Raw genomic sequence first — 16050 nt, forward strand, 5'->3', positions numbered from 1 at the left:
CCTAGTGCTACTTGTGATGTCACAGGGGATGGCCAGGATGCAGGGTGCACTCTATGAGGTGGCAGTGCTGTCCTGGCTGGGTAGCTCAGTTGGTTGGAGTGTTGTCCCATGCACCAAAAAGGTTATGGGTTCAATCCCCAGTCGTGGCGTATATGGGAGGCAACTGATCAATGTCCTTCTCTCTCTCTCTCTCAAATCAATAAAAACACATATCCTCGAGTGAGAATTAAAAACAAAATAAGATGGCAGTGCTGTCTGTAGTGGTGACAGCACTGAGGTGAGGTGACACTCTTCATATGGTCAGCTGCCACTTTAAAGACATATTGCTTTGTACAGTTTTTTTTTGTTGTTGTTGTTAATTCTCACCCGAGAATATATTTCCATTGATTTTTAGATAGAGCAGAAGGGAAGGAGGGAGATGGAGAGAAACATCAATGTGTGAGAGACACATCGATTGGTTGCCTCACACATGACTCCAACTGGGGCTGGGGATCAAACCTGCAACCCTTTGGTCCATGGGCCATTGTTCTAACCACTGAACCAAACTGGCCAGGGCTGTACGGTTTGGATTTTTATTTTAAATGGCATTCTTCCTCTGCTGCTAAAGACATGGTTTTGGTGGAAATTTGTAATTTTAACATCCAGAACTGCATTAAAATGGCTGACCTCTGGGATTCAATTTTTCTTGGCCTCTGAATTTTTAAGGTTGTTTTCTTAGCAGCTTAGCCTAACACTGCCAATTTTATCTGAAGCCTGGAAACATTGTTTTTGGTAAATAACACTTGAAATTGTTTACTCTGATGACCTATTAAGAGAAATTTGAGAATAAATTTTATTCACGGAAAATTATGTTAGCTAAATGTAGTATTGAGAGTGGTGGATAACTAGCAAAAATGAATGTTTTGTAATATTTATTTGTGTACTTTGAAGAATTTTATTTATATAATTTGCAGTCTCTCTCCAGAAGACACTACCATCTTTTGGGTTTTAGTTATTTGATATTTTAAGGAAATGAACTTTTCCTTAGAGTACCTCTTTCAAATAAACTTTGGAAGAAGGAAGCTGTTTAAAATGATATCCTTTGGCATGGGCTTCATTCTGAGATTACTGGAGTCTTTGATAAAGAGCTCAACTTCCTGTGTCTGCCTGGCTTAGTTGGGTCTAAGGTCTTTGAAGACGGAAAGACATGCTGGTTCTGTGCAGCAGACCAGGATGATGCTGCCAGGGTGCTGACCTGAAGGGGGTGTGCCAGGAATGTTCACTGGATCAGGTGTGTACTAGAATGGCCATAAACCGCATAGTGTGTTGAATGTGAACAGAGGAGAGAAGCCAGAGGTCCCTCCAAGAGCAGCAATATGGGGCAGGTCCAAAAGATGAATGTGTCCTGTCAACAAGAACTGGAGGGCAAACACAGATTGACAAGCAGGGCAGACTGGTCCAGGGTGCAAGTCATGAACAACTAAATGTTGAGATCCTATTGTTTTTTCATTTAAACTATAGCATCGGGGTCCACTGGTTTAAAATCACAAGGCTGTTATCCTCTAGCTTTTTGCCTAGAGGCTAGCAGTATATGAAGAAATGCTCAACATCACTAATCATCAGAGAGATGCAAATTAAAACAACAATGAGGTATCACCTCACACCTGTCAGAATGGCCGCCATCAACAAATCATCAAACAAGTGTTGGCGAGGGTGTGGAGAAAAGGGGACTCTAATACACTGCTGGTGGGAATGCAGACTGGTGCAGCCACTATGGAAAACAATATGGTGTTACCTCAAAAAGTTAAAAATTGAACTTCCATTTGACCCAATGATCTCGCTTCTAGGAATATACCCTAAGAAGCCTGAAACACCAATCAGGAAGAATATATGTACCCCCATGTTCATAGCAGCACTATTTACAAAAGCTAAGATCTGGAAACAGCCCAAGTGTCCATCAGTAGATGAATGGATAAAAAAGCAGTGGTATATATACACAAAGGAGTACTATGCAGTGGTAAGAAAGAAAGATGTCTTATCCTTTGAGATGACATGGAGGGACCTGGAAAGTATTATCCTAAGTGAAATAAGCCAAGCAGAAAAAGACAAATACCACATGATCTCACTTATATACAGAATATAATGAACATAACAGTCTGAGGAATACGGTAGACCCAGAAACATGGCAGTAGGGCACAGACTGACATCTCTCAGAAGAGGGGGTGGGGGGATGGGAAGAGATAAACCACAGAACTTATATGCATGTGTGCATAACCAATGGACATGGACAACAAAGCCAGGGACAGGGCGCGGGGGGGGGGGGGGGTATGGGGAAAAGGAGAAACATCTGTAACAAAATAAAAAATAAAACAAAATAAAATAAAATCACAGGTCTGAGCGTGACCAACCTACAAGGCATGAAAAGTCCAACTCTCTCATCTTTTACATGAAAATAAGGAGGATCCAGAGGGGATAAACGTCTGCCCAACGTCACAGGGCTTGTCAGAAGCATAGTAGGGCTCCCAGCTACCACACATAGAAATTCAGTGTACATTGATAATAATATAGAAAAACCTGACATTTGCATGACTTAGAATAGCACTGTCTTACAGAAATATAATGTAAGCTATAAATATAATTTTAATTGTTCCAGTAGCTTCATTTAAAAGTAAAAAGAAAGATGTGAAATTAATTTTAATAATACATTTTATTTATTAAATACATTTTATTTATTAACCAAATATATCTACAATAGTAGGAACAACACATATCAGTCACCTCAGTGTTTTTTCCCTAGGTTTCAACCCAGAAAGAACTAAGGTTTGTAAAAGAAAAAAAAGAAAAAAAAAAAGAAATAAAAATCGGTGCTTTATTGTACTAGCTCACATCACTTTTACTAACTTCCCTCTACACTTGTAGTTTTCATAATGATTCAAATAATAGCTGTTGGCATTCTTAAGTGGAATGAAGTAGAAACTCATTGTGATCTGCTTTTCAAGTTGTATCTATTTCTTTACTGAATTACTTAGGGTAATTTTAGATGCTGCAATAGATAAGTCCTCCAGATTTGGGAGTTTAACACACAAGAAGTTTATTTTTGTGTGAGTGTGAAGTCTGATGTGTGGGTGGCCGTGTTGCCAGAAGTCGTCCATAAACTCGGGAGCCTTCCATTTCCAGGGTTTCCTCATCCTCACACCTGGTATCCAAGGTTGCTGTGCTTCTCTGCTTTAAGAGGAAAGAGTTGGAGGAGTTTGTGTACCTGGGTTTTGTGGACTTGACTCTCACTCTTGCTCACATTATATTGGCCAGTATTCAGTCACATGGTAGCTTCTAACTGCAAGGGAGGGTGGGACATGTCCATTAGCAGAATGCCCTGGAAGAAGAGAAAGCAGGTTTGGTAAAACAGGTACATTATTTCCCTCCAAACTTATTCCTTTAAAAAACCCGAATATGTCCATTTTTCTTTATAATTATGATTAAAGCAATATACTCCTCTATAGAAAAATTATAACCCAAACTTACATCTTCTGAGACTGGTTTAGCTGTTGGCTTAACTTTCATGATTTTCACCTGGTTAAGGTGACCCAATTCATTTTTCTTTTCACCTTGGCAGGGTTACAAGTGAGGTAGAAATTGTCCCAGGTCTGTCCATTTGCAGACTGCAGCTTTTCTTTGTAAATACAAGAAGTCTAGGAAAATAATGAATGTTTGAGTATAGGTGAAGTCATTGGCAATAATGTAGAAAGAGCTTGGGTTCCAGAGTAAATCTTAAATCTCAGTTCTATCACTGTCCACGTGTATGATCCCAGGTGAGGTTCCTGAATTCTTTGAACCTCATTCCCACTATCTGTAAAGTGCAGATCAAAGATGCCGACTTCATAGAGCTGTGGTAATCATGAAGTGAAGTTAACTTTGTGAAAGAGCTGTAACCTCAATTATAGTCTGTACTTAATAAATTATAGCTGTATTATCTCTGTTACCAGAAATATAATGGAAGGTAGATTGATGGCGATCATTTATTGGGCCTTGCCCACTCTGAGGCACATTGTGGGATTATGAAGATTCTCTTAAGGATGTACAGGTTATTTAATGTAGTTCAGCAACAATGCAACATTCTTACAGCTGCGCAGACACATACCAAGGGATTAACTAGAAGATGTATGATTAACACTGTTTTCTGGCCTAAGAGGCCACTATAACAAGCAGGATGAGATAGGGAGTATGGGATTTTCTGCTTCATATGGAGAAGAGTTTTAAAGTCTCAAAATTAAGGAGAGAGATCCAGACACTATTAATTTCTTCTAGCTTCAGCATCCCTTTAGGGCTTTTAAATTGAGGTATTTTTAAAAACCTGTTCTTTTAAAGCAATTTAGGTAGCCTCACCCAGTGAATGGTGCCCAGAATCTTCCTAAAATATACCTAAGGGATCATGAGCTCTGCTCTTAGATCCTTCTGTGGGCCTGCCTGTTTGGAAACAACTTTAGACCTTTTCAAAGTATTTTCATATCCATTAACTCATTGGAACATATTTGGCCCTTGGGATAAAAATCCCTGCAGGTCAGAAATGACCATATTATTGATAGAGAGTTAGATTGAGACCAAGGCAAGTTGAGTTAAAGAACTGAGAATTCATAGTCATAAATGTGCAAAGAAATTTAGGAATTATTTATTCATCTACAAAGACAGAGCTGAGTAGTTGCAGCACAGACCACAGGGTCTGGGAAGCCTACAATATTTCAATATTTACTGTGTTTCCCTTTATAGTTTGCTGCTGGTCCCTGTTTGAGGTCCTGGGACTGGTGCTTCATGTAGCCTGGAGGGGAGGTTTGGGCAAGGATGATACTTCCACCTCCCTCTCTGTTCTCCCAGACCCTTCCCCAGATGGTGCCTGGGCCATATTAAAACTAGTGCCATATTGCCCTGGCCTGTTTGACTTAGCAGTTGGAGAGTCGGCCTGCGGTCCAGAGAGACCCGGGTTTGGTTCCCGCTAAGAGCACATACCTTGGTTACAGTTTGTCCCGGCCCTGGTTGTGTCGTGCGGGAGGCAGCTACTCGACGTGTCCCTTTCACGTCGATGTTTCTTTCTCTCTCTCTCCCTCCCTCCCTCTCTATCTGAACAAAAATAGAAAAATGTCCTCGGGTGAGGATAAAAAAAAAACTAGTGCCATATTAAATATTATTAATGTCACCCCTGAGCTGGGTTCTGTGACTCAGGTACTCCTCTCTTCTCATTCCCACCCCCCACACAAAGACACACAATAAAAAACTTCAACATTTGTCTGTCCATGTGTTAGGGATTTGTTTTAAAGAAGAGTAACTGCTCATCCTCTAAAAATGCTTGAAAACCAGTGGTCCGGACTGACTTCTCATTTCAGAGCATCTGGATGTCCAGACCTGTGGTCCAATCCTCCCTATACTGTGGAATTGCTTCCCTCTTTGGTCAGAGGGTAAAGCATCTACATGGGGTTGGCCACAGTTGAGCACTGTCAACCCACATTACTGTGGGTAGCTTTTCCAGGGCTCCTCTTGCAGGCATGCTGAAATAGTGAGCAGTGAGCACACCTATGTGTGGAAGCCACAGGCATTGGAACACCTGCCATGAGTCAGCTCATGAGGAAGCTTCCTCCTGGCTCCACTGCATCCCTTGGCTGGACCTGTGTGGCCTATGACAGTGATGGCTGCTTCTTCCTCCTGACCAAGGAGCAGATGTGGCCTTGGCTGTGTCTCTAACCCTATAGGGTTTCACTCTTGTCTGGCCCCCAACTTCTCAGTCATTCCTGGAGCAGCAGTGTGCATGGAGTGACTAGGCACTCTTTTCTTGAATTACACACTAAGAAATTATCCCGTTCCACAGATAATCTTAACTTCACTGGTAAAATCAGGATGAAGCCTAGAGGTATGGATGGGCATCTGTCCCCAGGAACCAGCACTTGCATTTTCAGACTCTCTAGCCTCTGGGCACAGGCTGGGCTATATAGTCAGTCTTAAGTCACAAGTACAAATCAGGGTCATACATGTGGGCATCCTCTGCCCTCATCTAAGTGCTTTCGGTGCAGCAGGGCAGCAGCCACCACCCTGGGAGCTTGTCATAAATACACATTCATGGGTCTACTTGAGACCTACTGGGTCAGAACCTTTGGGAAGTGGCCCAGCCAAGTAGGGTCTCACAAGCTCTCCAGGGTCTTGTCAGATGTACTCAAGTATGAGGAGCCCTGGCTTAGCTCATTGGAGTCACCTGGAGAGATTTTCAACCCAGCTCCACCCTAATCAAGACGACCTGAGTCTCTGGGACTGGGAACTAGGCATTAGTGGTTGAAAGTGTCCCGTTGGTGACAAGGCTGAGACCACCTCCAGGTGTTGGCTGGCTCTGAAGAGCTGGCCTTGGGAGACTGGTGAAGAAGAGAGCTGGGCCTGCAAACCAGTCAAAGCTCACCTTCTCCTGCCACTCAACAAACAAACAAGTAAACAAACATAATGTCAGCGGAATTTAAGACACCAAACCTATCATGCTGTAGGTTCCTCATTCATTCAGTATTCCTCATGGGCCAACCATAGTCATTTCATTTAAAACCCCGTCTTGGGGGTCTCTGGGTTTTGTTTCTAGTTTGTTCCCCCGAGAGACACTAGGATGGAGTTTCACCCTGGCTGTACTTTAATATGCATGTGCAGTACATGAGAGTGAGGTGGGAACATTTAACATGCATGTGCAGTACCTGAGAGTCAGGTGGGAATATTTAACATGCATTTGCAGTACCTGAGAGTCAGGCGGGAATGTTTAACATGCATGTGCAGTACATGGGCCTGAGGGCAGGGCCTGGGTGCCGACTGCAGTACACTTTCCCTGACCAGGACTCTCCCAGGCCTGAAGTGGACTGTCTCTGGGGGCTTTAGGGTAGGGTGAGGGACTGGCCTCTCTTCCTAGAGGCACATGGAAGCTTCTCCAGGCCTCAGGCTTTTGCTGCTGTTGTTAATCCTCAGCCATTGATTTTTAAAGAGAGTGTTAGAGAAGGAGGGAGGGGGAGAGAGAGAGAGAGAAAAATATCAATGTGAGAGAGACACATTAATTGTTTGTCTCCCACACTCGCCCTGACTGGAGCTGAGGATCAAACCTGCGACTCAGATACATGTTCGTGTCTGGGAATCAAGCTCATGACACTCTAACCACTGAGCCACACCAACCAGGGCCAGGCCTCAGGCTTTTTAAAATAGCTTCCAAGGAACAATAGGGGCAGTGTGACTGAGGGCTGTGGTGAGGGCTTAGGATGTTTTCCACAGACCATGCCTTGGGAATCAGTCACCAAGCATTCTGCTTCCTTCTGCCTGGGGGATCCCATGGCAGGGGCAGGCCACTTCTTCCATGAGAATATCCTGGGGCAGGCTCCATATAAGCCCATGACAGGGTTCACATTCCACTTTGGAGAGTAAGTTTAAATAGGTACATGTCTAGATTATTATATTGTTTCTACTGAGGTCCCTGATATAGTATTAAGCCATTAGTTTGGCAGAAATTTCTATAATAGAACAAATAAAATCTCTAAATTAAAGATTAGCAGCTTATATTAGAAGCCAACTCAGAACAAAATGGACATAAGCCCAGATTAGTGGCTTGTCCATCCCTGCCAAGGCCTTTGTACATAGAGCCCAGTCTGGGCTTCTCAGCCCTGAGGCTGCAGTGAGACATCAGGGCTCACCCAATACCTATGCCATGGGGCTCATGGGCACTGGGCTGAGAAAGGCTGCAGACCAGAGGGACAGGCCACTCTGGAAGGAGCAAGGACTGGGATCCAAGGAGTCAGGGTGGATTCATTTAGGCCTCTGTTATCTCAGTTGCTAAGTGGGTACTCAGAGAACCCACCCTGCCTTGGGGTCACTGGGAGAACAAGAAAATAAGGGGTACCCACATTTCATAATAGTAACATGCTTCTGCATGTAGTTTGAAATGCAGACCAAGCTCTCACTCACATACCTGGAGAGGAGTCCTGATTTTGACATCCATGGGTTGTGGGACCCTGGACAAGTCATTTAACATCTCAAAGCCTCTGTCCCCTCCCCTGTGAAGTGAGTATAATTCATGGTACACTCAGAAAGGGTTGCCATAAAGAGTCAACAGAATAAATTGTGTAAAGTTCTTAGAGCACTGCAGGTGCGCAACCCGTGAATGGATGCTCATTTCCCGGGCATCCACTCTGAACTCATCCTGAGGGGCCTCACAGGGCCCTGATTGGTCATGCATAGGAGAATGTGAATATTCATGCATTGATTAGGCATGGAGATTTTGCTGTGGGAAAAGAGCAAAACAAATCTGACAGATACTAGAATTACAGTACTAAGTGGAAAGTAAAAATATTTTGTCCAGGTATACATGCAGGTCACATGAACAGCTTATCAGCATCAGGTAGGCCTCCTGGTGGGTCTTTTTTGGAGAACAGTAAGTCTTGTTTATCTATCCTGGAAAAATCCATAGAAAAAATTACAGATGATGGGAATTTTGGTCATTAAATGGAATATGCAAAGTTGGGTGTACAGAATGGATATCAATGGAAGAAGTAAGAGGAAGTGAAGGATGATGAGAAAGTGGAAAAGAAGTGAGGGGCTTGTTCTGTGTTCAGTTCTGCCCCCTCTCACCATCTAAATCTGTCCTCTGGGTACCCCTTAAGTCAACTTCTTGGGAAAAAGGTGACTCATGGTCCATGGGCAACTATCCTTCCACATTCTAGAAACAGGAACTTTTCCCACTGCCTGCTTCATTGTAAACACAAATACAAATAAAATTATATTTTAATACCAAGGAAGTAAAGTTGTAACACAGCTATGCCTACCCCTCTGTCAGGTGTTTTTGTCCAGTGGCCCTAGTTTTATGGGCCCCTTTGCAGGAATCATTTGTATTCATGGCTCACAAAAGGATGTTTCCTTTAATGGGGCTCAGCCCTAGTAGCTCTGCTTGGTGGTTCCCAGGGGCATAGAATCTCTCAGTAGTTGCCATTATGAATCTGGAATTATTGTCCTGTCAATGCCACAGTTTCATGGGCTGTTACTTAAAATGTTTGCATCCTCTTTGTCCCTATCCAGTCTCAATCTTGTCTTTAGGTGCTTTCTACTTTTTTTTTTTTCCCCTTGCTCTGTATTTTATGAACATTTGCAAACACACAGAAAAACTGAAAAGTATACAATGAACAGTCACAGATTCAGCATCTAGGTTCTATAATTTCCACTTTATTATGATGGTGTTATCACATGTTTATTTATCTGTTCAACACTATATCCTTCAATCAATTTATCATTATGGAATACAAGTATGACTATTTTATTTTAGTAGATTTCAAAGTAATTTTCAGAAATAAATATACCCCTCAATACTTTAGCATGCATATCTTTTTAAAATATGTTTCTATTGATGTTTTAGAGAGAAAGGGAAAGAGAGATAGAACCATCAATATGAGAGAGAAACACTGATCAGCTGTCTCCTGTACGTCCCCCACCAGGGATTGAGCCCCAAACCCGGGCATGTGCCCTGACTGGGAATCGAACCAGGACCTCTCAGTCAGTGGGATGACCCTCAATCCACTGAGCCACGCTGGCCAGGCAAGCGTGCATATCTTTAACTAGAGTATATTGTTTATATATTTTTGTGTGTGTGGAGGGGTAGCATTTATACATAATGAAGTACATAAGAAATAAGTGTGCCATCAATGAGTTCTGACATATGCATACAACAGTGCTCCCAACCCTTATCATGATAGAAGATACATTATCATCTCAGGAAGTCTCCTTATGCCCTTTCTCAGGAAGTCCTCAGCTCAATCCACTCTCCACACATCCACTCTTCCAATTTCTATCACCATAGATTAATTTATGCCTGTCCTAGAACTTTAACTACACGAATCATACGCTATGTACTCTTTATGTAAACCTTTTTCCTCAGCACACTGCTTTTGAGATTTATTCATGTTTTTGTGTGTAGATACATTCTTGACTATACACATACAGGCACATGTAGATAGTTATCTATGTATACAGATTACACATACAAGTATAATAAATGTTAATATATCAGGTGTATTTTCTATTGGGATTTTTATTGTGTTTCTTAGATACTTATTTTACATCAACTTGCCAATAGACCTTTGTGCTGTTTGGAAAATTAATTCAAACTTTAGTTGACCAGACAAGAGCCTTCATCACTTCCCTTTGGAGTACAAGTATGAATTGGACTCAAAAAACATGAGATTGGTTGTGGAAAAGGGAGGGGAGGGGAGGGGAGGGGAGGGGAAGGGAAGGGAAGGGAAGGGAATAGGAGGGAAGATATCCCTCATCCTCCTGTTCTTATAACTGGGTAGGCCACTCCAGATGCAATACTGTCCATTCAGTTTCTTACTTATAATAAGAAATGGAAGAAGAACTGAGAAGGTGGAGAAAATGATCTGATTCATTGAGTAAACAGGTGTGTGTATTCCGCTGTGGGGAGCTTCCTGGGCTGAGCAGAATCATGTGACAGGTGGAGCTGAGCATACTTCTTATCACAGACACTGCCTCAGAGAGAAGAAGGTGTTGTCTCTCCAAGCATCTACATTGGGAACCAGATGCCTGGTCAGGGAAGGGGACCAGCCCCACACTAAAGTGGGAACTGTGTGTGTGTGTTAGGGTCTTGGAAAGGGTGAGACTTCATTTCCCCAAACAAGCTCTGTCCAGACAGAACCCTTTGTTGGCACTGGTCTTTGTTTGTTTCCCTGTGTTCCTTGTTTATTTGTCAGTTCCTGACACACAAGTTGATTGAGAGTAGGTCATTGTGATGCACAAACAGCTTGTAAAATGAAGGCACACCCTTGGCAATCATTAATTTCTTGCTATAATCATTAAGTGCCTTGATTCACTTTTGGTTTTCTTAGAAGCAGATGCTGAGATAAGGATTTGGATGCATATAGTTTATTTGGGAGGTAATGCCAGGACATACCAGTAGGGCATGGGGAAGTGAGACAGAGAAGGAGGGCCAGGCAGCCAATGCATGTCATGTCATTAGCCAGTTACCACTGGGGGCTATGGGGCTTACCCTCCTGGGGCCCCTGGGACAGAGTGTAGAAGATACCTCAGAGTTCTTCCTTCTCCCTATAGGTGAGGGAGCTGTTATGTACACATCAGCTTCCCTCAGTCACTGGGAAGACTACTGTCAGGGGTGGCAAAGCCTGGATACATCCAGCCTGCTCCTCCTGCAGGTGACATAGCACCCATGACCAGAGGCAGCCAGCAGGTGACGGAGTGCAGGTGCTGGCAGCTGGAAGTCAGGCCAGTGTGTTTCAGAGAGTTAGGGACAGGGGAGGTGAGTGGGGCATGGACAGTGTTTGCTAAACACCTACTTCCCCCTTTCCAACTGAATGATTTCACTGTCATCACGTAGGCTGGACAGTTCATCCTAACCCAGAAGCCTGGGATGGCACTTTGAACTGCCTCTGTGTGTGCATGGGTTTGCCTTGCTAGGCGAAGGCACTTGGACTCACCACATCTAGTTTTCACTGCATCGTCATGTGGGTCTGTACAGGTGCTGACGTCTCACCAGACTGTGATGCTGCAAGCAGAAGGCTTAGGCTGGACGAGCTGAGGAAGCCTCTCAGGTCAGGGTCTGAGGCCAGGGCTTTTCACGAAGACTGGGGAACATTCCTTCCCTCCTCACTCATGTTTGACTGCCTCCATGCATGTGTTGGACTTCTGGGGATCCCAGGGAAGCTCAGAACCTGTCAAAATTGGGAAATAAATTAAAAAGGGGAATACTAACAAAATCCTGCCTAAGCAAGAAAACAGTGTCCTTTGTTCAGTAGGCAGATTTCTTTATTTTGTGATCAACTAAATTAAAAGAATTATTTCTGTAAGTGTTGCTGAGGCCAGGGTTTTGGAACTTATTTAAACTCAGGGAGAAAACTCAGTATGAGCCCTAAATAGAAACTGGAAAATGTGGTGTCACTGCACATGGGGAGCCTGCCCTTTAGCCCCTGGGATATGTTATTTTGGGGCACACACTGGCTTTTCTGGCTTCAGGGTCAAAAGCAAATATGTCCATATCCTCTGGCAACTGTTTAATCCAGGAGTGGGGAACCATTTTTTTGCTAAAGGCCATTTGTATATTTATAACATCATTCGTGGGCATATAAAATTATCAATTTAAAAATTAGCCTGCTGTATTTGGTCAAACATTTAATTAACTCACCCCTAATGTGATGGCTGGAACCGCTTCTCTTTGGTGAGGTGTGTGATGGTAGCTGGTATTGATGATGTTGCTACTCGCAACTGCTTTTCCAGGTTTGCATTGGGCAGTCCGGAGCACAGTCGACTCTTTACGATGGTTAAGTTTTGAAAAGAACTGCTCACAGCAGTAAGTTGTTCCAAACACAGATACATATTTCAGTGCACTTCTCCTCAAAGTGGGAAATTCATCAGTGCTTATGGAACGTTTATAGAACCCAAGCAGTGGGAGGTTGTTGTACGTAGCTTTGAGCTCATCATCGCTTTGCAGCTCAATGATTTCCTGTTGTAGGTTATCAGGCACATCAGCTGGTTCCACATTGAACAGTGCAGCAAAGATGTTCAGTTCCATTTGTTTACTCTTCACATCCTTGAATCTTCGTTAAATGCCTTAGTAAGTTTCACACATTCACCAGCATATTCAAGTGTCCTAGAAGGCTTTTGTCCTTCCAGAGTGGGGAAATGCACTGTGTTATTCCTTTGGAGTTGCACTTTCCACAGCCTTAATTTAGCTTCAAATGATTTCATGTTTGAAAACAGGGAGCTGAGAAGCTGGTTGGGGCCCTGAAGCTTTATGTTCAGCTCTGAGAGGCACTTGATAATGCCCACCATGAATGCTAAATGACACAGCCACTTGCTATCATTGAGTTCCCTGACAGGTTTTCCCTTTATCTCCATAACTGCTTAACTTCATCCTGTAGTTAGTTCATAAAACCTCATGAGCATGTTCCTGTGACTCAGCCACTGCACTTCACAGTGATAAACAAGATCACCATACTGAATCAAGATCATTCAGTAACTTCTTAAACTAGCAGCTATTAAACTCTCTGCTTTTGACAAAATATGTTGACATCACAATGTTGAGCCTCAGTGACTGTGCACAGAGACTTTCTTGGCATATGATGCAGTGGCATATAATTAAATCACTTGGATCAGGACTGAGACAATTCAGTTCTTTCTTGACAAATGCAATTAACCTTTTTTTTTTTTTTTTTCTTGAGCCAATCATGGCTGCAGCTCCATGTAAGCCCACTTCTCAAATGTTAGCTCAAGTTTTTTCTTTGATAAAACAAGTCTCCCAAACAACTCCTCACCTCTCATAGTGCCGTGCCTGGCTCCAGTGACAGCAGTTCCTCTCACATGTCAAACTCTGCACTTATCCCATGAACAAAAATGGCCAGTTGTGCAGTATTTATAGCTGTTGTCTCATCACAAGCTAGTGAAAAAAAATGGAAATCTCCTACAGAATCCTTCAGTGTTTTTTCAATATTTTGTGCTAATTCAGTGATCTGATCTGAGACAGTTCTCTGAGACAATCTAACTCTGAAACATTTTTACTTTGTCTGGTGCTAACAATTGTGCAGCAGCCACCATGCACTCTTCCACAGACTCTCACAGATGTAAGGCCTCAGCTTCTTTGTGATTGGCTCGCTCACTACACATCTCGTCTGAATAATGTTGCCTTTGTCCAGACGAGGCCTAGTGAAAGTGGCTTGTGATTCCAAACTCTGCTGAAGAGCATTGATTTTTTCCAGACACATTTGGCCTCCCAATTCAATGAGTTTAGCATGTTTTGAGCTGTAATGACGCTCCAGATTGACTTTTTTCATTATGGCTAATGTATTGCCACAAAGTAGGCACATAGGTTTGCCTTTGACTTCAATAACAAAATAATAATTTATCCATTTCTCTTGGAAAGATCAACACTCTGCATCAACTCTTCTTTTCTTTGTAGTCACCATTTATAGGATGTCACACCACTGAAGTTTTAATAACTATGCAGTGAGGGTGTCACCAGCGATGTGATTATTTTGTTTTGATCACTGTTCTAATCCTGCATCTTGGATTTGGAACACATCCAACGTTTGTATCATCAACTCTTGAGGTCTTTTCTCAGTACTGTAATTTCCTTAATGTTCATCTGAGATTCAGTTTTTGTGAGGATTGTTGATTGTGGATGTGCGGATAAAGGTTGGATTGGAGTTAGCATCCGTGTTGACAAAGACATTGGCAACCCTGTCATCCATCATTAGAAGCAACATCATCAGTGTTGCAAAGAATCAGTCACCTCATTGCATTTCGTCTCATCATCACCGTATCACCACAGTTTGTCCACAGTGTGTTAACACTTTCGCAACGTGTACACTCCCAGCCTGCCTGGCACTGACTCCTCTTAGACATTGCAATACAGGCACATGGGCCATGGACAACTTATAAGAACCATACGTAACTGTCCCGTCATGTACTTGTTTGTGTCCTGTCTATCCCATAATGGACGATCCTTGCTTTTCCCTCAAAATTTATGTTATTATTATGATTTACTTAATGTAAATGTATGTTGCTATGAAAAAAAGCTCGTGGATTGATTGAATTTTGAGTCCCACTTGCGGTTGCATTGGCAAGGCCAGACCAAATGATTTAGAGAGCCTTATACAGCTTGAGGGGCAGATGTTCCCCATCCCTGGTTTAATCCCTCACTTGGCTCTACCTTGTGTGAAATGGAATCTGTATTTAATACAAATCATCTTCCAAAGTCACTTGGTATATTTAAATTAGGGAACCCTGTAAACCTGGTATTTAGGTCCCACATGCTTTCATATTTCCAGAGTGTCTCCCCCCCCCCCCCCCCAATATGGGACTTCCAAAAGCTTCCAGAAATGACACATCCAACTTAGTGATGTTCTTCAGCCCAAAGCCTGGTACAGTAGGAGGTAATTCTCAACTAAAATTGGAGGCATCTGGATCCCTTAAAGGCTATGGAATACAATTTGTAGCCCAAGCAGAAGGATTGTACTTATAGTGTTTTAAAACATGCACAAAGCCCTGGCCGGTTTGGCTCAGTGGTTGGAGTCTTGGCCTGCGGTCCAGAGAGACCCGGGTTCGGTTCCCACTAAGGGCATGTACCTCAGTTGCAGTTTGTCCCTGGCCCTGGTTGGGTCGTGTGGGTGGCAGCCACTCGATGTGTCCCTTTCACGTTGATGTTTCTTTCTCTCTCTCCCTCTCTCTTCCTCCCGCTCTATCTGAACAAAAAATGGAAAAATGTCCTTGGGTGGGGATAAAAAAAAGAAAAAGAAAAACATGCACAAAAGTCCATTAATCTTTCTCTCAATATGAAGTGGACTCTCATTCTCCTCCTCTTGAATATGACTGGCCTCCATGACTCATTTCTAGCAGATAAACTCTAAGTGTAGAAATTGTATGACTTTCAAAACCAGGTCATAAATGGCAATACAGCTTCCACCCAGTTCATTGGTATGGTTGCTCTTGGAACCCAACACCATGGGGGAGGAAGCACAGACATCATGGAAGGCTACTTATAGGTAGCTGAGGTCCTAGCTGATAACTGACAGCCAGCACTGACAACCAGACATGTGAATGAAGACCCATTCTAGGTGACCCTAGCCCTAGCCACGATCAGACTGTAACCACATCCGACTGTGGCCAAGTGAGAAATGCCTAACTGAGCCTAGTCAGCCCTAGAGCCAGGAGAGAGAATAACAAAAATGACTGTTGTGGTTTTGCATTGAGAGTTTGGATTGCTTTGTTCTGCAGCCATACCGACTGGTACATGCACACACTTACGTCATATTGCTGAAAAACTTCTGGGGCCAGTTGAAGATATTGACTGTTCATCACTCACTCCTTTTGTTTGGTGAATGACTCACTCCTTGCTCCCTAGGAAAAGGTGTCTAAGGAGAAGAGACAAGGGCAGGCATGTTTCTCAGATTCCCGGAGTCTCCAGCTTGCTTGCCAACTTGCCGCCCTAGAAGCCGCATGAAGTTTCCAGCTGTTTTGACTTTAACAGGTTGGTGATTGAGGGCCTGTTTCATGTCTGGCTGT

General features: G+C 43.1%; 1 protein-coding gene across 6 annotated transcripts in view; it reads left to right on the forward strand.

The window, feature by feature from the left end:
- SLC24A3 (solute carrier family 24 member 3) overlaps positions 1-16050 on the forward strand; it is a 558214-nt gene that overhangs the window by 73785 nt on the left and 468379 nt on the right. For 3 of the 6 annotated variants that reach the window (XM_036245881.1, XM_036245878.1, XM_036245876.1), the window contains exon 2: positions 15890-16015. The exons of the other annotated variants lie outside the window; for them this stretch is intronic. Coding sequence is in view for 1 of the 3 variants with exons in the window: in XM_036245876.1 (XP_036101769.1) it covers positions 15925-16015 (91 nt within the window). In the remaining 2 variants the exon portion in view is untranslated. The remainder of the gene's footprint in view (positions 1-15889; positions 16016-16050) is intronic. 6 annotated transcript variants of the gene reach the window in all.

This window comes from Molossus molossus, unplaced genomic scaffold (genome assembly GCF_014108415.1).
Source record: "Molossus molossus isolate mMolMol1 unplaced genomic scaffold, mMolMol1.p scaffold_m16_p_6, whole genome shotgun sequence".
NCBI lineage: Eukaryota > Metazoa > Chordata > Mammalia > Chiroptera > Molossidae > Molossus > Molossus molossus.